Source organism: Esox lucius, chromosome 6, assembly GCF_011004845.1.
Source record: "Esox lucius isolate fEsoLuc1 chromosome 6, fEsoLuc1.pri, whole genome shotgun sequence".
Taxonomy (NCBI): Eukaryota; Metazoa; Chordata; class Actinopteri; order Esociformes; family Esocidae; genus Esox; species Esox lucius.
Window position 1 is genome coordinate 588,742 of NC_047574.1, and position 23,389 is coordinate 612,130.

The following is a 23,389-nucleotide window of genomic DNA, read 5'->3' on the forward strand; positions in this document are numbered from 1 at the left end:
AGTAAACAATTTAAATCACAGGCTGTTCCAATTTGCGTGATTTTCATCATGGCAACTCCTAATGTGACTCAGTAGTGTGTATGGCCCTTACGTACCTGTAGGCACTCCGGACAACGTCTGGGCATGCTCCTGATGAAATGGCGGTTGGTGTCGTGGGGGATCTCCTCCCAGACCTGGATCAGGGAATCTGTGTTCTCCTGGACAGTCTGTGTTGCTACTTGGCAGCGTTGGATGCACCAATACATAACATCCCAGAGGTTCTAAATTGGATTCTGGTCTGGGGAACGTGAGGGCCTTCAATGGCATCAATATATTGCATTGAATAGATACTAGTTGTTATTCCGATCTTAGATATCAACTTTCTGCTGCTGACTAGTAACTTTTCCAAAAGCTACTAGTATCTATTCCTGTTTTACTAGTAACTATTCTCTTTGAATATTTACTAGTACCTATTTCACTTTTACTAGTAACTATTCTTTAGATACTAGTAACTATTTATTTATTTAGTAAATTTGTATTCTTACTAGTAACAATTGCTTTTTTACTCGTCATCGGTAATGACTAGTCAAAATGAAAACCTGATATTTGAATTAAAAAAGATACTAGTTACAATAAATCTTTTTCTAGTATTAATTGGGAAAGATACTAGTAACTAATGAATAAGTACTAGTAACTTTAAAATAGTTATTAGTTCATTTCTTGGATTAAATGTTAAAACTGCTTGCCATATATACCAAGTACCGATACCAAGTACTCAAAGCTGCACTAGGTAGAATTTTCTCAGTACAAAAACGAAGGTTTTGTCCCTATAAACATGTTGTTGACCGGGTTCTGGTGTTTCCATGGTTCTCTCGTCTTTTCACTGGATGAAAAAGTCAGTTATTGTCACCAATATTGATAGTTATTGTATGTTATTCACAAATGAAAGAAAAACAAACGTTGTTGTGCCATGAAATGAAATAGCTTTGTTAGTGTAAAGTTCATATTCAGTCTCGCTAGCAATTGCTCAATTCTCATGACTATTCCAAGTAGTAAGATAGTAGGCCTATTTCAGGCTAATATGCTGTTAAAACGAGCAGTGGCAAAAGTCATACAGTTCATAGATGCTATTTGTGGTGGATGTAAACTTGTCAGTAATGCCTAGTGGGGTCTAGCTAAATATTCCAACTTGGCTTGATGTTAATGCGTGACAAAATGATCTAATGTTGAGACACAATTTTATGACAAGTTAACATGTCTCAATCGGTCTCAATACTGGAGTACTAGCTTACTATACACTAAATAGTACATACTTCATCATTCACAAAGTATACTTGTAGTATGTAGTTTGCGATTTGGCTGATATATATAGCATTAGTACGCAATTGGGAGCAGGTAGAGACCAGGACGACAAACAGCCAATTATTCCCATGTCTATTACAGCATACAGGATGAAAACTGCAAAGAAGCAGAAGAAATAAACTATCTCTCTATAGCTAGCAACCAGAAACCCTAAGCTAAAATTAGCAAGGCTAAGAATAACATCGAACTTTGAGTTAACGCTGTTTTTTTGGAACATGTAATTCTATTTTTCATATTGTTATTATTCTGGACCTTATTCTCGATTGGAAATTGGTGCAGAACTTCATTCTCGACTAGGCATTGGTGCAGAACTGCTTTCTGAGCGGTGAGTAATTGCAAAATGCTGTTATTGGTTTTTACTGAATTTTTTTAAACAATTTTCCCTAAAATAATTATTATTACCGTAGAAATTCCACATTATCAACAACTGACAATGCCTGGTCATCAAGTGCAGCAAGAACCTCTGCTCCTTAATTTGTTTCTGCCCGCGGGATGTCTCTGGACAATTGATTTCGCTTCTCCAGTAGGGATGTCAATGATTAATTGAAGATCGCTTATTTTTATATGAATTTGATTGACACCCATTTATTTGATCGATATAGGCAATTTCAGTTTCGTATTAATTGAGAACACAATGTAAGTAGTTGGGCGGTGAACCCTCTGAATAATCTACAGCGGTATAATCCAATGAAAGATTAAGCGAGCAAAATTAAGTGTGGCTTGTGATCATTTCAATTAAAAAAGTTATTTTGTTCACTGCAAATACTACACTCATTCACTATTTCTTATGCTTCCTAACTGGACAGATTGATATCCCTTAAGGTTAATTGATTTGGTGTTATACTGTGATGATTAAATGTTCCTTTAATTTTTTGAGCAGTGTATAATATATTACACACTTTTATTTTGTTCTGGTATGTACTTTTATTCGCTTAATCAGTTATTTTAAAATGTACAGTTGTGGTCATAAGTTTGCATATCCTGGCAGAAATTGTGACATTTTGGCATTGATTTAAAAAAAAAAGACTGGTCATGCAAAAAATAAATTCGCAATTAAAGGAGAATTTCCCACACCTGTGGCTTTTTAAATTGCAATTAGTGTCTGTGTAGAAACAGTCAATTAGTTTGTTAGCTCTCACGTGGATGCACTGAGCAGGCTAGATACTGAGCCATGGGGATCAGAAAAGAACTGTCAAAAGACAGTTGACAATGACCCCTAAGCCCAAGGCCAAGTTGACCTTCCAGTGGTTACAGCAGAAAAAGGTGAAGGTTCTGGAGTGGCCATCACAGTCTTCTGACCTTAATATCAGAGTCACTCTGGGGAGATCTCAAATATCTGGTTCATGCAAGACAACCAAAGACTTTGCATGACCTGGAGTCATTTTGCCAAGATGAATGGGCAGCTTTAACACCTGCAAGAATTCTGGGGCCCATAGACAACTATTACAAAAGACTGCACGCTGTCATTGATGTTAAAGGGGGCAATGCACAGTATTAAGAACTAAGGGTATGCAGAATTTTGAACAGGGGTCAGGTCATTTTTTTTCTTTGTTGCTATGTTTTGTTTTATGATTGTGCCATTCTGTTATGACCTACAGTTGAATGTGAATCCCATAAGAAATAAAAGACATGTTTTTCTAGCTCGCTCATGTTTTTTTTTACAAATGTTACATATATCACCAGTTCTCCAAAGGTATGCAAACTTTTGAGCACAACTGTATATATTCACTAAATGTAAGTGTCTCTGTATAAGAGTGCTTAATGACTAACATGTTAATATTCACTGACCGATAAACTCTCGTATTCTGTTTCTGTGTCTTCAAAACATTGCTTCCAAATATTATTATCTGGTCAAAGTCTCTCAATGAATTTCTGACTCTCTGAGGATGTCGTAAAAAACAATTCCCACACAGCCCTTCGCAATTTCCCTAGTCATTAATTCTAGGAATAATATAATTCTTAGTTAATATTATTCATTCTCCTAAAGAATGTTGAAAACAATTGCTGTATTTGGAGGTAGAGAGTTTCATTTGAGTTAATGCCAGTTTTTCTTGCCTCTAGCTAGCTATAGCAGGGAGGTCATTCTGGATGAGTTAGTCAGGTAAAAATAAAGCTAATGGCTCCAAGGTAAGAAATGGAGAGAGAAAGAGAGAGAAAGACAGCTTAGTGACACATCTATTCCACAGTTTTCCTCCCAGCTCCATCACTTAGGCTCCCAATGGAAAATTCACAGCTCTGTTTGCCGTCGGTGTCATAAAAGAGGAACGAAGCAGCCTTTGTTTTCGTGGAAATTTTAGGTCAGTTCTGAGACAGTTGGCAGTTGAGTTGCTGAAATGGCCTTGAGGCTGTCTGACTGAAGCCTGTTTTGAGAAGCAAGTGAGCTAATTTGTAGATAGAACAAGGCAAGAAAAAGCGTGTCCCCCAAATATTAAGCTGTGCCACCCTGTGGTATTTTAGCCCAATTTTGTAAATAAGGGATCTCTTTTGCTAGACTTATTGTGCAGGTTAATTAGACACGTATCCTGGAGCATGTCTGCCAGATTTCTCCTGAGTCGAAACCTTAAGGTTGTGTTTAAACTTGTGATTACAGTGAACACTGAGACTGTACCCACTTGAAGTTAGTTTTAGACAGAAGCCAATATGCTTTTGTGGCTATTTGTGCATAATGAGGGCTTGTAGATCAGTTTGGAGTGGACGTCATGGTTACGTCACTGCAGTTTGGACTGGACTGATGAAATCAGCTCGTGTCTGCACTGTTCATTTCATATCAGGCAAAGTTTAGTCCACTGTTTATCACACACTGGCAAAATCACTGATGTAGTGATAATAATAACCATGAATTGGTAAGAGCAGCAACCACAAAGCTGGCATTCTCAGTAGGCGGTTTCATAATGGTAAACACAGTGTTTACACGCTAGCGTGTAAGCAGAATTAGCTTGCAAACCAAATTGCTTTGCTTACCTCTCCAAGTATTTATACAAGCATTTAATGAATTAATGGGATATACGGTAATATTATATTTGTGATATGACATTTTCTTTACATAATAATTGGAGACGGCGTAAGGGTGATCCATATTCCTATATGTTGTAAAGAGGTTACTGTCACTTTCTGCCACCAGTTTGGCTCCAGTTTGCATGTGTTCCACGTGTAAGACGTGGTGAAAGCTGACAGGAGGGTTTTTTTCAGGGGGCAACTACAAATGACTATTGGGTGAATAGAGAGTGCTTTAAAGCAAGTGTATTATATTACATTTTGCCCATATGTTTATGCAAATTAGTTGTTATTTTGATGAACATAATTGAGTACCTTTCTCCATTATGAAGATGTTACATCTATCTGAACTGTACTTTTTTCAATCTTAATTTGTTATAGTAACTGATGCTGAAGTACAGAGAGGAGAGGCTCTATGTTTCATTGGATCACTGGTTAAATGCAGTCTGCATAATGCACCTTTCATCCTCACACCTCCCCTCACACCTCCCTTCACACCTCCCCTCACACCTCTTCTCCCCTCTTCTCCCTTTCTCTTTTCTTTTCCCCTCTCATCCCCTTTTTTCCCCCCCTAAAATCCTCTTTTCTTCTCTCCTTTCTCATTCTGGCACTGAGGGTGAATTCCTCTGTGTCTGCCACAGCCGTCAGGAATCCAGGCCCAATGTCAGGCTGTCTGTTATTTAAACACCCCAGCAAGAAACACGCACACGCACACACACACACACACACACACACAGCCGTACACACACATTTTCTCCACAGACATCAGACTAGTTCTTTGCACGTATTTTCATTAGTCACCTTTTGGAAAGGTCTCAGTTTTAGTAATTTTAAGTATTTTTTAGAAAACCTGTTTCAAATATTATTTCTGGTGTTTCAATTACATTTGAAGAGAATAGTTGAATACTTCTATTGAATGTATTGATAGGTATTTAAGATAACTTCAGATACACCGTTCTTTTCAAATAAATATTTATTTTGAGTTGTTTAGGTGAACTTACTAACAATCAGCTTAACATGTATTGGTCTTATTTAGCTTTCTATTGCAATAATGAGCTCAGACTTTACATTGGCGTCTCACCAAAAAGGACAACCTGCAATGACATATACAAATGGAAAAATAAGGGTTTGAAAAGGTAAATTGACATTTAGCCATAGTCTGGTGTTAGGACACCCCTATTAAAGAGCAGATCACAGATTGAACTTGGGTATGTGTTCATCATGTTTTCCTGAATTAACGAAGATGATCAGTAGTTTGTGGAATGATGATTTCACTCTTAATTAGGTGACGATCAGTAGTTGGTGGAATGATGAGGTCATTATTAATTAGATGATGATCGGTAGTTGGTGGAATGATGATGTCATTCTTAATTAGGGGATGATCGGTAGTTGGTGGAATGATGACGTCACTCTTATTTTGATTTTGATCAGTAGTTGGTGGAATGATGATGTCATTCTTAATTAGTGATGAGGTCGGTTTGAACAGGACTGTCCATACAGACATAAGATTTTTACTTTTATGAATAGCTACTCAAATTCTCAAAATAAATATATTTTTTGGTGCATTTTAAAGTTTTAACATACTGAAATGCACATCAGAAAGTATTTTTAATAAAATTCTAAAATACATATGTATCGAATCACATTGAATTTTACTTTAATGTAGTAAAAAAAAATTCTCTACAGTTATGAAAAAATCTGCTCTTATGTCTGTTTGACCAAATTGTAAAACTTTTTCTCCTAAGGGCCAAAAGGGGGCAAGCTTGTCCTCCTCCTCTAAAATCTCCTTTAGGACCTGTTTTTTCTTCATGTTTTCTTGAGGTGACCGTGGTTACCAACGGTATTTACTGCTTCATCTCTAACACCATGTTTCTGTCGTTCTCTGTCACAATCACTATGACTGACTGTCTAGATAACAGAACCATGTTGCAGACTCTCTGCCTTCCTGCTGTTATGCAGTAGTTTAGACTTCGGAGACAAGCCTCTCAACATGTAACAGAACAAAATGCCTGTTGTTTGCAGCTTCCAGAGAGCTATACAATTGTTGAATCCTGTGAATAGTGTTACTGTTTACCGCAGGCAAGCTTGATGGTTAAGGTAAAAGACCATTGTTGCTACAGGTTGTGAAAACACTAGCAGCTTCAGAGGTCTGTTCAGGAGAACTCAGGAGAACAGTTCAGGAGGTTCTAGACTGCTGATGCAGTTGTTTATGTTTTGTATAATTATACGATTTGTATAATTGTAGTTGTATTTGTGTTTGTAATGATTTGTATGATTGTAGTTGTATTTGTGTTTGTAATGAGGTGTATAATTGTAGTTGTATTTGTGTTTGTAATGATTTGTATAATTGTATTTGTGTTTGTAATGAGTTGTATAATTGTAGTTGTATTTGTGTTTGTAATGAGTTGTAGCTCTCCTGCTGATTCAGCAGCAGGTGCACTTAATGGATAATTATGGGAAGATTACACACACACAGACATACACACACACACCGACACACACGACACACACACAGACACACACACACATAGACACACACACCCAGACACAGACAGACAGACACACAGACAGACATACACACACAGACATACACACACAGATACACACACAGACATACACACACAGACATACACACACATACACAGACAGACACACACACAGACAGACACACAGAGACATACACACACAGAAACCCACACACACACACAGACAGACACACACAGACACACACAAAGACACACACACACAGACAGACAAACACACACAGACACACACACACACACAGACACACTCATACACAGACAGACAGACACGTGTACACACACAGACACACACATACATACACACATACACACACACAGACACCCACACAGACACACATACACACACACAGGACACACAGACATATACACACACAGACACTTTTGATACCTGTGAGTCAGTAGTAATGCACTATATATAGAATAGGGTCTCATTTGCATGGCGTCTTCATGTTTTTTTCATTTTTAAAGACAACATGATTAGTGAATGTTCCCTACTTATGTTGTTCTTCATGTACTACATTATAAAGCCTACATAACCTATATATAAAACATCATATAACCTTCAATAACCTATGTACATTTATAGTTTTGGTATTGTTATTAATGATTGGCCACTATGTTTCTCTATAGGCAGTCATGTGGCCAGTCCCACACACACACACACACATGCGCACACACACGCGCACACGCCACACACACAGTTACACCCATGCCTGGCACAGTTCTGCACAGTAGAGAGGTTGTATGAAGCAGCTTATTCCCTGTGGGCTAATCATATGACGGCACCAGTCAAGCAGGCTGTTCAGAACATCCATTAAAGTGTTGTGCTGCTCCAAAGCCTTCATGCATTACCCATCAGGAAATATTGGCTGATGAATCCAAAGCCTTCATGCATTACCCAGCATGAAATATTGGCTGATGAATCCAAGGTCTTCATGCATTACCCAGCATGAAATATTAGCTTTAGGCATTCAAAGCCTTCATTCATTACCCTGCATGAAATATTACCAGATTAATTCAAAGCATTCATTCATTACCCAGCATGAAATATTACCTGATGAATCCAAGGTCTTCATGCATTACCCTGCATTAAATATTGTTGGATGAATCCAAGGTCTTCATGCATTACCCAGCATTAAATATTACCTGCTGAATTCAAGGTCTTCATACATTACCCAGCATGAAATATTACCTGGGACAGTACATGTTTGGGACAGTGCGTGTGGGTGGGACAGTGTGTGTGTGTGTGTGGGACAGTGCATGTATGTGGGACAGTGTGTGTGTGTGGGACAGTGCATGTGTGGGACAGTGCATGTGTGGGACAGTGCGTGCGTGTGGGACAGTGCATGTATGGGACAGTGCGTGTGTGGGACAGTGCATGTTCGGGACAGTGCGTGTGTGAGACAGTGCGTGTGTGGGACAGTGCGTGTGTGTGGGACAGTGCATGTTTGGAACAGTACGTGTGTGGGACAGTGCGTGTGTGTGAGAGTGCGTGTGTGTGGGACAGTGCGTGTGTGTTGGACAGTGCGTGTGTAGGACAGTGCGTGTGTGTGGGACAGTGCATGTTTGGGACAGTGCATGTTTGGGACAGTGCGTGTGTGTTGGACAGTGCATGTATGTGGGACAGTGCATGTTTGGGACAGTGCATGTGTGGGAGAGTGCGTGTGTGTTGGACAGTGCGTGTGTGTGGGACAGTGCATGTTTGGGACAGTGCATGTGTGGGACAGTGCATTTGTGTTGGACAGTGCGTGTGTGTGGGACAGTGCGTGCGTGTGGGACAGTGCATGTGTTTGGGACAATGCATGTTCGGGACAGTGTGTGTGTGGGACAGTGCATGTTCGGGACAGTGCGTGTGTGAGACAGTGCGTGTGTGTGAGACAGTGCGTGTGTGTGGGACAGTGCGTGTGTGTTGGACAGTGCGTGTGTGTGGGACAGTGCGTGTGTGTGGGACAGTGCATGTTTGGGACAGTGCGTGTGTGTGGGACAGTGCATGTTTGGGACAGTGCATGTTTGGGACAGTGCATGTGTGTGGGACAGTGCGTGTGTGTGGGACAGTGCAGGTGTATGGGACAGTGCGTGTGTGTTGGACAGTGTGTGTGTGTGGGACAGTGCATGTATGTGGGACAGTGCATGTTTGGGACAGTGCATGTGTGGGACAGTGCGTGTGTGTTGGACAGTGCGTGTGTGTGGGACAGTGCATGTGTGTTGGACAGTGCATGTTTGTGGGACAGTGCATGTTTGGGACAGTGCGTCTGTGGGACAGTGTGTGTGTTGGACAGTGCATGTTTGGGACAGTGCGTCTGTGGGACAGTGTGTGTGTGTGGGACAGTGCGTGTGTATGGGACATTGCGTGTGTGTTGGACAGTGTGTGTGCGTATGTGGGACAGTGCGTGTGTATGGGACATTGCGTGTGTGTTGGACAGTGTGTGTGCGTGTGTGGGACAGTGCATGTTTGGGACAGTGCGTGTGTGGGACAGTGCATGTGTGTGCTGTAGATATACCGCAGGTTCATATTCACAGATGTAAACATACACACAGACATGGAAATACACACGCACACACATGCTGCCCCTTTCCCAGACTACAGACTACTGTAATGCCTCAGCTCCCAGCAATGCACAAAAAAACAGACGAGTAACAGTATTCACTAGTGTGTGGGACATGGAGAATACATAATACAATAGACAATAGTATTCACTTGTGTGGTGAACATGTTCTGGAGTAATACAAAAATAAAGGCCACAGTATTCACTAGTGAATTGCCTCACACGCAAGCACACATACACCAATAGCAACGAACACACAAACCTCCGAACCCTGGACAGTCCATCCAGCAGGCAGACATGCAGGCAGGCAGACTGACAAACAGGCAGACAGACAGATAGACTGGCAGACAGAAAGACAGACAGACTGGCAGAGAGGCAAGCAGGGCCTTGGAGGTACCAGGAACTGGCTGCCAGGAGGGACAGTGTGGCCGCGGCCTTCCCCCGGAACGGGGCTCTGAGCTGGGCCATGAATGCCACTATTGGTCCCCTAATTAGCCCTGGGAGAGGCCTAACAACCCTGCTACAGTTCAGCTACTGACAAACAGCAAAATAAAGCCTTGTTCAAATTAGCAAAGGAAGAGTACTGCATGGAGGACTGACTGGGACACAGAGAGGGTGTTTGGGTGTGTGTGTGTGTGTGTGTTTGTGTTTGTGTGTGTGTTTGTGTGTGTGTGTGTGTGTGGGGGGGTGTGTGTGTGTGTGTGTGTGTGTGTGTGTGTGTGTGTGTGAGAGTCTGCAGAAACATTTCTTTCCTCTTGAGTGAAATGTTGTGTGTTTAGTCTGTGGGTGTTTATGTGCATGTTCACACACACACTCATGTTCACATGGTGTGTGTGTGTGATCAATTGGTCGTCCACATCATTTACTCTGCTGCATATAGTTTTAAATGTACAGGAAGTTGAATTGCAGTTGCAACCATCTATATGAAACAAAATTATTCTTGAAGTGTTATAGCAGGGGTTATGTAATATTTCAGTATGAAATCATCAAACAATGAAACTTTCAACTGAGTTACCCAACAGCTGAGACAGAAAGGTTTTACAGCTGCAGGAGAGGCAGTGGCATGTCAGAGTTCAAATGTGTTCTGTGTGTGTGTCTGTGTGTGTGTGTTGATTTGTGTGTAGATCTTGGTCCACATGTTTGTAGGGTACGTTACTGTATGAAGGAGATCCCAAAGGACAGCTTATTAGCCTGCAGGTAGCTTCTTTACCTACAGAGAGAACACTGTTTTAGCATTATGTAAGTGTACACTCATACGGCACACACACACACTCAAACACAGTTTAATGATAAATAAGGGTGTATTATGCTTGTTTATATAAATCCTACACTGCCTAGCGCTTTATAGAAACAGCTAGTGTTTCCCTGTCTGACAAAAACCTCTACTGGTCTGCACACACTTTTCTACTTATTATCTAAATCTCACTTTTCATATTATTTATATCCTCAATAAGATTATTGTTATTAATTTTATTTTTGGTATGTCATTTGTTAGTATTTAATTTCCTTCTAGTTCTTAAGATCCTGGTTTGACTGACCGGATGACCTTGATTGACCTCTGCTGAAGTAAAACCCTGCAGCTATGTGAACAAACATTACCCAACATTACCCAACATTACTTAGAATTACCCAACATACAAAACATTACTCAGAATAACTCAACATACAAAAAAATTCTCAGAATTACCCAACATACAAAACATTACTGTAATGAACACCAAGACCAGAGTAGTGTGGGTCCAATTGCAGAAGTGCAGTTGTGGATTTATTTTTCGTCAGACAAGGGAGTAGGCTAGCACAAGAACGATAAAGACAGGCAGATAGTTCGGTAACCGGGAGATCAGTCTTCGAAGGCAAAAGCACAGGCAGGAATGGACAGGGGCGAGGAACCCAGAAGCAGGCAAGCAGGTCAGTCCGCGGAGGCAACAGCACGCCATACAGAGCGAGCATGCAGCGCCATACAGAGCGACTGTCACAATTACTAAACATTACTCTACACAATATAACACAAATACGACTGGGGATGTTCTGTATCAGAGTGGTGAAGGGATGACGACTGGGGATGTTCTGTATCAGAGTGGGGAAGGGATGACGACTGGGGATGTTCTGTATCAGAGTGGTGAAGGGATGACGACTGGGGATGTTCTGTATCAGAGTGGTGAAGGGATGACGACTGGGGATGTTCTGTATCAGAGTGGTGAAGGGATGACGACTGGGGATGTTCTGTATCAGAGTGGGGAAGGGATGACGACTGGGGATGTTCTGTATCAGAGTGGTGAAGGGATGACGACTGGGGATGTTCTGTATCAGAGTGGGGAAGGGATGACGACTGGGGATGTTCTGTATCAGAGTGGTGAAGGGATGACGACTGGGGATGTTCTGTATCAGAGTGGGGAAGGGATGACGACTGGGGATGTTCTGTATCAGAGTGGTGAAGGGATGACGACTGGGGATGTTCTGTATCAGAGTGGTGAAGGGATGACGACTGGGGATGTTCTCTATCAGAGTGGTGAAGGGATGACGACTGGGGATGTTCTGTATCAGAGTGGTGAAGGGATGACGACTGGGGATGTTCTCTATCAGAGTGGTGAAGGGATGACGACTGGGGATGTTCTGTATCAGAGTGGTGAAGGGATGACGACTGGGGATGTTCTGTATCAGAGTGGTGAAGGGATGACGACTGGGGATGTTCTCTATCAGAGTGGTGAAGGGATGACGACTGGGGATGTTCTGTATCAGAGTGGTGAAGGGATGACGACTGGGGATTTAATCACCCACTTCTCCCCCTCACTCACTCCTAACCATGTCTCTCTCTATCTTTATCACCCACCTGTTTCTGTTTCCCACCCCTCACCCTCTCTCACCCCTCACCCTCTCTCACCCCTCACCCTCTCTCACCCCTCACCCTCTCTCTGTTTATCATCCTTCTCTCTCACTCCTGTTTCTCTTTCTCCCTCTCTAATTCTTAACCATTTATTTCACTCTCTCTCCCTTTAAAGGTCAGTGTTCTATCTCTGTTCAGTAATTACAGACCTGTAGGAGGTGAACCTGAAGCTGTCATTTCTGTCACACACACACTGTGGCTGAGATAGTAAACAGAGAGGTTCTCAGACATTGAAGTGACAGAGAGGAGCATTGTACCAAACAGCCCAGAGAGAATAACATTCACCAAATATCAATAGACTAGTCAAAAATCCCAGATTAAAATGACAGACCTGTACTGTGACTGATAGGCTGGGCTGTTTAATTGCTTTACATCATCTATAATGGGGGGAATTTCACTATGAATTAGTACTCAAAGTGATTTACTATTGAACAACTTAGGGGACTCTTGGGGTATTAAACGTACCCCTCACTTTTACGATGCAGTCCTTGATTTCTGGCCTGGTTGTAAAAGTGGAGCTGTCGAGCCCCAAAGGGTCCCCAGAAATGTTATACTACATCATATATGTGCCTTTGTTTGCCCCATGTCATTAATGTTACTGGTAGCCTCATGCCTCTGCTGGGACAGACAGACAGATGGACAACATTACAGTTAGGTTGCACTACCATCACCTGTCACCTGGTCTAACTGTTTAGCTTTAGCTACTCTGCGCAAAGGTCTGTAGGACAGACGGAGGCTGTCTGATACACTTCACACCTTCTTGATAAAGTGTGTCTAGATAAAATCAATATGTGAAATGGGAGATAAATAATTTGGGCTATGACCATGATAATGGGACAAACTTGGACAGGTAGAACAGTGAAGGTTGAGAGGAGTATTTGACCCCAGTTTGTGTTACTCCCTAAACCTCTCCAGGGAGATACTTCCTAAACAAGTGAGATGAAGATTTGTTCACCTTATTGACCTGGTTATGTAATTGTATAACAATACCATTTCATCTTAGTATAATGCCTCAAATGTATTTATTTGCTGTGTTTTTGGGGGTATTTATGGCTGTCTTTGTTTTCACTCTTACAGTACAGGGACATATGGCCAACAGTTAAGTGAGAGGGGCATTGAGTGTTTTCATGATTAGAGAGTCACGATTGTCTCCTGTGAGAGCTTTGTGTGCACGGGGGGGGGGGGGGGGGGGGGCTGTAGCGGCATGTAGCTGCTGGCTTGATGTTGGATTGTCAACAGTACTTTTTACTGCCGCTGCTCAAACACACTGATACAGCACACAGCATTATACTTCTACTGATCAAACACACTGATGCAGAACACTGCATTATACTTCTACTGTTCAAACACACTGATGCAGAACACTGCATTATACTTCTACTGATCAAACACACTGATGCAGAACACTGCATTATACTTCTACTGATCAAACACTGATGCAGAACACTGGATTATACTTCTACTGATCAAACACACTGATGCAGAACACTGCATTATACTTCTACTGTTCAAACACACTGATGCAGAACACTGCATTATACTAGTACGAGCCACTGATACAGAACACTGCATTATACTGCTACAATACAGTGATACAGAGCACTGAATTAGACTGCTACAATGCAGTGATACAGAGCACTGAATTATACTGCTACAAGCCACTGGTACAAGCAAGCAAGCAGGTTTATTTATATAGCACAATTCCTACAAAGAAGCAATTCAATGTGCTTTACAAAGAAAAAGATTAAAAAAAATACAAAAGCATAAAAACAAATACTCAAATGAAAACATCAAAACAACATAATAATTATAGAAAATAGAATAAGAAAATAAAAACGGGATAAAAACATAGGAAGCTATAAAAGCTGTAAGGCTGAACAGTGCGGTTAAGTTTAAGTGCTTAGTCATCGGCACGTGAAAAGAGAAATGTTTTTAACCTGGATTTTAAAATTGATACGTTTGGGGCACGTCTAAGATATTTTGGTAGTTTACTCCAGTTTTGTACAGCATAACTGCAAAACGCAGCTTCTCCATATTTAGTTTGGACTCTGGGCTCTATTAGCTGACCTTTGTTCATGGATCTAAGAGCCCTGCTCGGTTTATATTCTTCAAACATATCAGAAATATAAACCATTCAGAAATGTATGAACTAAAAGCACCACTTTAAAATATATTCTGTAAGTGACTGGAAGCCAATGCAAAGATTTAAGAACCGGAGTGATGTACTCTGTTCTCTTGGTCCTGGTTAACATTCTAGCAGCAGCATTCTAAATGAGCTGCAGTTGTTTTACAGTCTTTTTGGGGAGTCCAGTTAAGAGGCCATTACAGTATTCAACCCTACTAGAGATAAAAGCATGGATAAGCTTCTCTTGGTCTTCTCTTGGTATGATCATAAACATCCAGGTGTGTTGTGTGTTTTTATGTATGATCTAAAAACCTACTCCATCAAAAACATATTCCTTGCAAATAACTAATGATGAGAAAACAAAGGCTAGAATTAAGAAAGAAAATATTGGCCAACTGGATGAAATGTTGAAACAAGACAGAAAGATCTGACGAGAACCCATATAGTCTAAAGGACAGGCCAGATATTCTTGTTTTCAGATTTTACAAATATTCTAAGACAAGAAAATTTTTCTCACCCGCTGGGTTTTCATGGCTCAGGCATTTTGATTTTCAGTGTTTTTTGCAGTGCACAAGAAAAGGCGGTTTCAGCCTTAGGGGTTAAGTTTAGTGTAAATCTTTAACAATAATAATAATTGAGGTCAGCGTTCGAAATAGGGTTTGTTTTATGTAAGAAAAAAAATTGTGTACATTTTAAGATATGCCCCGAAAGAAGAAATTAATGTAATATATTGTTGGATAATGTTTAAGGTTAGGGTTATTTAAGGGTTAAGTTTAGGGTAAGAGTTAGGGTTAAAGTTAAGATTTAAGGTAAGAAAGTGTCTAATGTTCTCATAATCCCATTCGCAATGCAAAGTCTGTCCTCCTCCTGATTGAAATGCAAGTCGGTCAACCAATCACATGGCTTTCTTCCAGTACCTGAGTTTACTGGAAGCTGTCTTTTTGCCATTTTGTAGGTTGTACTCAGTGCATCTTTTCCTAATAACTAATTTAATAAAATCTCTTTTAATCTGTTTTCTTCTCTGTCAATCCCTTCTCTAGAGAAATAGTGAACATACTGTATCTTCTGGCTTTCCCTAAAGTGCCCCCAGCTCAAACATACACACTGATGATTTTCTCTCACCATCCACAGAGTCTTGGATTGACAGGCAGATACGAGCCCAGGAAGAAGTAAGTGCTCTTTTGTTTGTTTGTTCCGTCTCTCAGTTTGTAAGCTACACAACAGAGACACTATCCAAGGGGTACCTTATTCCTTGTGGTGTTTAAACCCTCCAGCCAACTGTCCAACCAACTCCGTCATTTTGACCCCAGAGCAGAGTTCAGCAGCGCTGGCGCTATGCAAAATGGTGGTTGTTATAGGGGGTTGATGGTTGTTATAGGGGGCAATGGAGACTAAGATCACTGTGATGATGGTTGTAATAGGGGGCAATGGTGACAAATATCACACTGATGGTTGTTATAGGGGGCAATGGTGACAAATATCACACTGATGGTTGTTATAGGGGGCAATGGTGACAAATATCACACTGATGGTTGTTATAGGGGGCAATGGTGACAAATATCACACTGATGGTTTTTATAGGGGGCAATGGTGACAAAGATCACTGTGATGGTATGTTATAGGGGGCAGTGGGGACAAATTACAGTGATGATGTGTTGTAGTGTGCAGTGGTGAAAAACGTCACAGTGATGGTTGTTGTAGGGGGCAATGGTGACAAAGATCACAAAGATGAGTGTTTTATGAGGCAATGGTGACAAAGATCACAGTAATGAGTGTTGTAGGGGGCAGTAGTGACAAAGATCACAGTGGTAGCTGTTGTAGAGGGCAATTGTGAGGAAGATCACAGTGATGGGTTTTGTAGGGGGCAATAGTGAAGAAGATCACAGTAATGACTTAAAGGTGGTAAGGTATTAAGGTATCAATTAAATGCAAGCCTATACATTACATTGCCTGTCCAAGACTGGTAGGATGGTCTTTTTTACAACAGTACCGTGTGTTTTGCAGTGTGGGTTAAATATATTATGATGTGAAATAGGAAAGACTTAAAGTTTCTGAAATACTGTAGGACTTAAAGATGAGTGAACAGTCTAACTGAATACCCAGATAATTGTTGGTATTTACATGTCCTAACACATACTTTTCTGTTTAACTTGTTTGCAGGGCAGTCAGGTAGATTTTCTGTTTGACATGTTTGAAGGGCAGCCAGGTAGAGGGAGTATCTGACTGAAGAGAATGCATTTTGTTTTGATGGATTATAGTAGTGCTTGGAGATCAAGGAAGGTGTGTTTTATTTTATTGAAGATATGTTGAAGGTTGATCTACACAGACTTCATGTGTAGATGACTACAGAGTCATCTGCATTAAAGTGGATAAAAGAGCACCCAGTGCAATGGTGTTGATGAATACAGAAGCCTGGCTTAGGGTTAGAGGTATGCTTAGGGTTAGAGGTAGGGCTAGGGTTAGAGGTATGCTTAGGGTTAGAGGTATGCTTAGGGTTAGAGGTATGCTTAGGGTTAGAGGTAGGGCTAGGGTTAGAGGTATGCTTAGGGTTAGAGGTATGCTTAGGGTTAGAGGTAGGGCTAGGGTTAGAGGTATGCTTAGGGTTAGAGGTATGCTTAGGGTTAGAGGTATGCTTAGGGTTAGAGGTAGGGTTAGGGTTAGAGGTAGGGCTAGGGTTAGAGGTAGGGTTAGGGTTAGAGGTAGGGCTAGGGTTAGAGGTAGGGTTAGGGTTAGAGGTATGCTTAGGGTTAGAGGTAGGGTTAGGGTTAGAGGTATGCTTAGGGTTAGAGGTAGGGTTAGGGTTAGAGGTAGGCTTAGGGTTAGAGGTAGGGTTAGGGTTAGAGGTAGGGTTAGGGTTAGGGTTAGGGTTAGGGTTAGAGGTATGCTTAGGGTTAGAGGTAGGGTTAGGGTTAGAGGTATGCTTAGGGTTAGAGGTAGGGTTAGGGTTAGAGGTAGGCTTAGGGTTAGAGGTAGGGTTAGGGTTAGAGGTAGGCTTAGGGTTAGAGGTAGGGTTAGGGTTAGAGGTAGGGCTAGGGTTAGAGGTATGCTTAGGGTTAGAGGTATGCTTAGGGTTAGAGGTATGCTTAGGGTTAGAGGTAGGGCTAGGGTTAGAGGTATGCTTAGGGTTAGAGGTATGCTTAGGGTTAGAGGTATGCTTAGGGTTAGAGGTAGGGCTAGGGTTAGAGGTATGCTTAGGGTTAGAGGTATGCTTAGGGTTAGAGGTAGGGCTAGGGTTAGAGGTAGGGTTAGGGTTAGAGGTAGGGCTAGGGTTAGAGGTAGGGTTAGGGTTAGAGGTAGGGCTAGGGTTAGAGGTAGGGTTAGGGTTAGAGGTATGCTTAGGGTTAGAGGTAGGGTTAGGGTTAGAGGTATGCTTAGGGTTAGAGGTAGGGTTAGGGTTAGAGGTAGGCTTAGGGTTAGAGGTAGGGTTAGGGTTAGAGGTAGGCTTAGGGTTAGAGGTAGGGTTAGGGTTAGAGGTAGGCTTAGGGTTAGAGGTAGGGTTAGGGTTAGAGGTATGCTTAGGGTTAGAGGTAGGGTTAGAGGTAGGCTTAGGGTTAGAGGTATGGGTAGGCTTAGGGTTAGAGGTAGGGTTAGAGGTAGGCTTAGGGTTAGAGGTATGGGTAGGCTTAGGGTTAGAGGTAGGGTTAGCGGTAGGTTTAGTGTTAGGGTTAGTGTTAGAGGTAGGTTTATTTTAGACAGTACACCTTCTGAATTACACAGTACATGGTCAGATAGCTCACCTTTCAACCTGGTTAGGAAGTTCTCTGAGAACCTGAGGTTGTTCAGTCTGTTGAATTGGATGAGTGCTGAGTAAAAGGCTTTTTTCGCAGACATACTTTTGGACCTTCTATGTGGCTCTGAAACCTGACTACACCTCAGAGAGAAGATGGTGGGTCATCTGTTGATTTATAAGACAGTTCAAACTTGAGATAGGATAGAAATCAGCCAATTTAACACTTTTATTTTAACTTGTTGTCCCCTTTGAAGTGAAACAGCCAAAGCTTTCCAGTCCCTGGGTATTTCAGAAGATACGAGAGCGAGTTGTACAGGCAGGCAATTTGGGCTGAAATAATAAAAACTATAATAATCTGGCTTCATGTACAGCATTTTGAAGGAACAGTACGGTAGAAACACAATGGGCTATTAGTTAGGTGAAGTAGGTATGGGATCTAAGTTAGGTGGAGTAGGTGTATGCTGTGAGTTAGATGGAGTAGGTATGGGATGTGAGTTAGGTGGAGTAGGTATGGGCTGTGAGTTAGATGGAGTAGGTATGGATCTAAGTTAAGTGGAGTAGGTATGGGCTGTGAGTTAGATGGAGTAGGTATTGGATCTAAGTTAAGTGGAGTAGGTATGGGCTGTGAGTTAAATGGAGTAGGTATGGATCTAAGTTAAGTGGAGTAGGTATGGGCTGTGAGTTAAATGGAGTAGGTATGGGATTTAAGTTAAGTGGAGTAGGTATGGGCTGTGAGTTAGAAGGAGTAAGTATGGGATGTAAGTTAAGTGGAGTAGGTATGAGCTGTGAGTTAGAAGGAGTAAGTATGGGATGTAAGTTAAGTGGAGTAGGTATGGGCTGTGGCTGTTTTTTTTAATTTACACTTAAGTAATTGAGCAGAGGTTAACATGCACTGCTCCAGTTTGGAAGTCAAACCCACAAACTTTGTTTCAAGTGACATTTTTTTATAAATAAATAGTTTTCTTTTCATTCTGAATTAGTTTTCTTCCATTCTGAATTAGTTTTGTCTCAAGAGACTTTGATTTGTATTTCAGTGCCCAAATTAGCATTGCCATTTGGTAGTTAATGAGTCTGTCGTGTTTGGGGATGGAGTTGTTATGTAACAGTCTCTGGCCTTGGTGGCTCACTGGTCTCTACCTAGGCCATGTTGTTAGAATATTAGAGTTCTGTGTTGGGATGCTCAAGGGCTTTCATTACCATGGAGATTAATTGAGTTATTATCAGGATGTCCTTGGATGTGGGATCCATTGTCGGTGGAGGTGGGGCTTCTGTGTATGAGCTGTGGGTCTGTATGTACGCATGCATGCCAGGGTCATGGAAGGGCTGCAGGTCTGTGCCAAAACCATTGGACTGGCTGGATTTATGTTAGTTATTTACTGGACGTCCTGTCTGAAGATGTCTTTTGGAAGTGTTTGGTTCAGATGTACCAGGTAGCCGCTCTACAGTTTGCTTTTAAATCAACTCTTTTCAGTGGCCAATAATTAAATTAGAAAACAATGTAGTACTGATTAGCTACATCTAGTTCACATGGCAGACCTAAAGACTTGGTCAGATTGAGCCCAGTATGGTTATCAGCTGTCACCACATGAACGGGAACATGGTTATCAGCTGTCATCACGTGAACTGAAACATGGTTATCAGCTGTCACCACGTGAACTGAAACATGGTTATCAGCTGTCACCACGTGAACTGAAACATGGTTATCAGCTGTCACCACGTGAATGGGAACATGGTTATCAGCTGTCACCACATGAACGGAAACATGGTTATCAGTTGTCACCACGTGAATGGGAACATGGTTATCAGCTGTGACCACGTGAACGGAAACATGGTTATCAGCTGTGACCACGTGAACAGGAACATGGTTATCAGCTGTCACCACGTGAATGGGAACATGGTTATCATCTGTCACCACGTGAACGGGAACATGGTTATCAGCTGTCACCATGTGAATGGGAACATGGTTATCATCTGTCACCACGTGAACGGGAACATGGTTATCATCTGTCACCACGTGAATGGGAACATGGTTATCAGCTGTCACCACATGAACGGAAACATGGTTATCAGCTGTCACCACGTGAACGGGAACATGGTTATCAGTTGTCACCACGTGAATGGGAACATGGTTATCAGCTGTGACCACGTGAACGGAAACATGGTTATCAGCTGTGACCACGTGAACGGGAACATGGTTATCAGCTGTCACCACGTGAATGGGAACATGGTTATCATCTGTCACCACGTGAACGGGAACATGGTTATCAGCTGTCACCACGTGAATGGGAACATGGTTATCATCTGTCACCGCGTGAATGGGAACATGGTTATCATCTGTCACCACGTGAATGGGAACATGGTTATCAGCTGTGACCACGTGAACGGGAACATGGTTATCAGCTGTGACCACGTGAACGGAAACATGGTTATCAGCTGTGACCACGTGAACAGGAACATGGTTATCAGCTGTCACCACGTGAATGGGAACATGGTTATCATCTGTCACCACGTGAACGGGAACATGGTTATCAGCTGTCACCACGTGAACGGGAACATGGTTATCATCTGTCACCGCGTGAACGGGAACATGGTTATCAGCTGTCACCACGTGAACGGGAACATGGTTATCAGCTGTCACCACGTGAATGGGAACATGGTTATCAGCTGTCACCTCGTGAACGGGAACATGGTTATCAGCTGTGACCACGTGAACAATTTCACATAAATGCGCATTCCTTCAGGAAAACCCTAAACTAGTCTTCTGCCTGAGAACAGTAAAACTTTCAAATGACTTTGCAAGACACAGATGGATTCTGGGTCAGGCCCGACTGAGCATGCTTAGACTCGCGTTTGAGCGGAGCGAAATTGGAGCGGGAAATAGGGCGCTCGCTCCGTCCTTTTAAAAATGCCGCTCTGCGCTCTGTCCAAAATCCACCCGCTCCCGCTCAACTCCGCTCACATGCTCTGGCTGTCACCACGTGAACGGAAACATGGTTATCAGCTGTCACCACGTGAACAATTTCACATAAATGCGCATTCCTTCAGGAAAACCCTAAACTAGTCTTCTACCTGAGAACAGTAAAATCCTAAACTAAACTGCTGTCTGAGTGGATATTTTGATTGGTGCTTTTTAGAATTATAGTGTATTTACATAAGAAAGAGATTCTACCGCTCTTAAAATCTGATGGATTTTTTAGCAAGGTCACTACAATGTGAACATGACCTTCCTCACTAACTGGATCAAGACACAGCTGTGCTTTATTTGGTTTATCATTCAACCATCACTCAGCGCCAACGAGCAGAGAATGGAATGCATTTAAACTGGCGACATCTGTGGGGACATCACAAAAGTAAATTGATATTTTCAGGGTTGAAAGTCGATATTTTATAATGAATAGTAAGAGCTATCCTGTCACGTTGTACTCGTCCTGTATTGTGTAGATCAAAAGACAGCCGACCAAGTTATTTGGCATATGCAAATTATGTTCTATTTGTCTGTTCTGTCTCACCCTAACCCTAACCCTAGCACTATTGTGTAAATAACACCTATGTTGCAAAGAAACCTGGCTTGGGCGTCAACCCAACTGATACATTGATTCAAACTCAGAATGCCTTGGAGTAGTTGAATACAATGTTAAACATCCACAGCCAAAGGCAGAGACCTCATTTTAGCTGTGTCCAAGCAAGGTTCTTATTACAAAATAAAAAACCAGACATTAGCAGACAGACATTTACAGCTTTTGGGAGAAATCTGAACAGCACCCTGGGGCTGAAATCCATGTGCCCGGGTGAACATAAACAAAACTATTAAGATAATAGGTGCTTTACATGGCTTGTCGTATGAAGAGAGAAAAGCGAATTCCATTCAAGTCATCAATGTTCTACTCAAATCATCCAATTGAAATTATTATTGCTGTTTTCAAAGGCATTTCCAGAGTGAAGCACAGAAACCACCATCCTCTTCTCTACATCTTGTCCTACTAGTGGTGGAACTATCACCTGATGGGGTTGGTGAAATAGGGGGTGGTTAAGAGGATGTGGAGGTCAGTGAGGATGGTGTTCGGGGGACTAAACTTGCCCTCAAAGTTAACATTGTGTCCACTGCCGGAAGAAGTGGCTTCAGGTAGGTCACATGACTGGAACTCCACAAAGCCCAGATATGCATCATGCTTAACCAGGCGTAGCCTGGATCTCCTCTTCCCCGAACCAGGGGGTTTCTTCTTCCCAACTTGCTGGGTCCAGAACAGTCAGCTGCTGAATGACCGTTAGGTATTCTTCCATGCTTCTCTCAGTCATTCCTCTGTTGGCCTTTTTGGACACAGTAGTGAATAATTTAAGCCCCAATGTTTCCACCATGACCTGATGAATGCAGAAGGGTTGATGTCGGAACTCCTTCACATTTCTCTCCATTCAGAGCTTCTAAATACTTTTATGGCCGGCAATGCTATTTTCACATGTTCTTCAGCTTGGTAAACATGTCGAGCATCCACCCTAAGTTGTTGACAAAGTTTCAAGAACAGAGTTTGGAGAACATTCCCTGGAACTTTGCCCTCTCTTTTCCCTCGCTGTATCCTGGGCGGCCTCTGCAATTTTCTTTGTGAGAGTGGGGAAGAATCTCCAGACTGTGCGCGCGGCTGTCCATAACGATGCCTCCCTACACGTGCTGAATACCCGTGCTCTGTTTTGGTTGATATCCGGTTCCTCTCCAATGGCAGCTGTCTCCCTGTTGTTTTGTGGGATTGAAGGTACATTTTATAAAGGGTTGTGGAGGAATGACTGGAAGTCACAGGTTCCCCCTGTACCCTCCAAGGCCTGGCCCTCTGCCAGCTCCAGCCTCTCGTTCAGACAGTGCCACTGGATGATGTGCAGGAAGTCAATTTGGAGGAGCTTCCCCAGCCGGCCTTCACACCCAGCATGTCGTTGGCTGCGTCATTACAGAATCCAACCAGCATCTCCCTCAATAACTCTTCATGGAAGCAATTGCACATTAGACAGGTGTCTATAGGGTCTTTGATGTGGGATGCGCTCATGTTCTGGAGCTCTACCAGGTCCAGGGAGGAAAGCAAGGGGCTCCATGATTCATCAATACTAGCTCTTAAGACCATGATAAGGGTGGACCCATCAGCTATCAAAGTGATCTTCAAATTATTCTGAATTATCTGCTGCTCTACTTCCTTTGTATATGATTTCCAGGAACCCTCGCTACAGCCCACACCACTGGGACTA

At 42.2% G+C, this 23,389-nt stretch overlaps 1 protein-coding gene across 3 annotated transcripts in view; it reads left to right on the plus strand.

Annotated features, from left to right (window-relative positions):
* Positions 1–23,389, plus strand: part of ankfn1 (ankyrin repeat and fibronectin type III domain containing 1) — a 180,738-nt gene that overhangs the window by 44,632 nt on the left and 112,717 nt on the right. For 2 of the 3 annotated variants that reach the window (XM_013132030.4, XM_020044034.3), the window contains exon 6: positions 15,565–15,602. In XM_013132030.4, the coding sequence (XP_012987484.3) occupies positions 15,565–15,602 (38 nt within the window). Of the gene's footprint in view, positions 1–11,262; positions 11,333–15,564; positions 15,603–23,389 lie in introns of those variants that run through there. The other variant, XM_029120616.2, reaches the window with a different exon arrangement.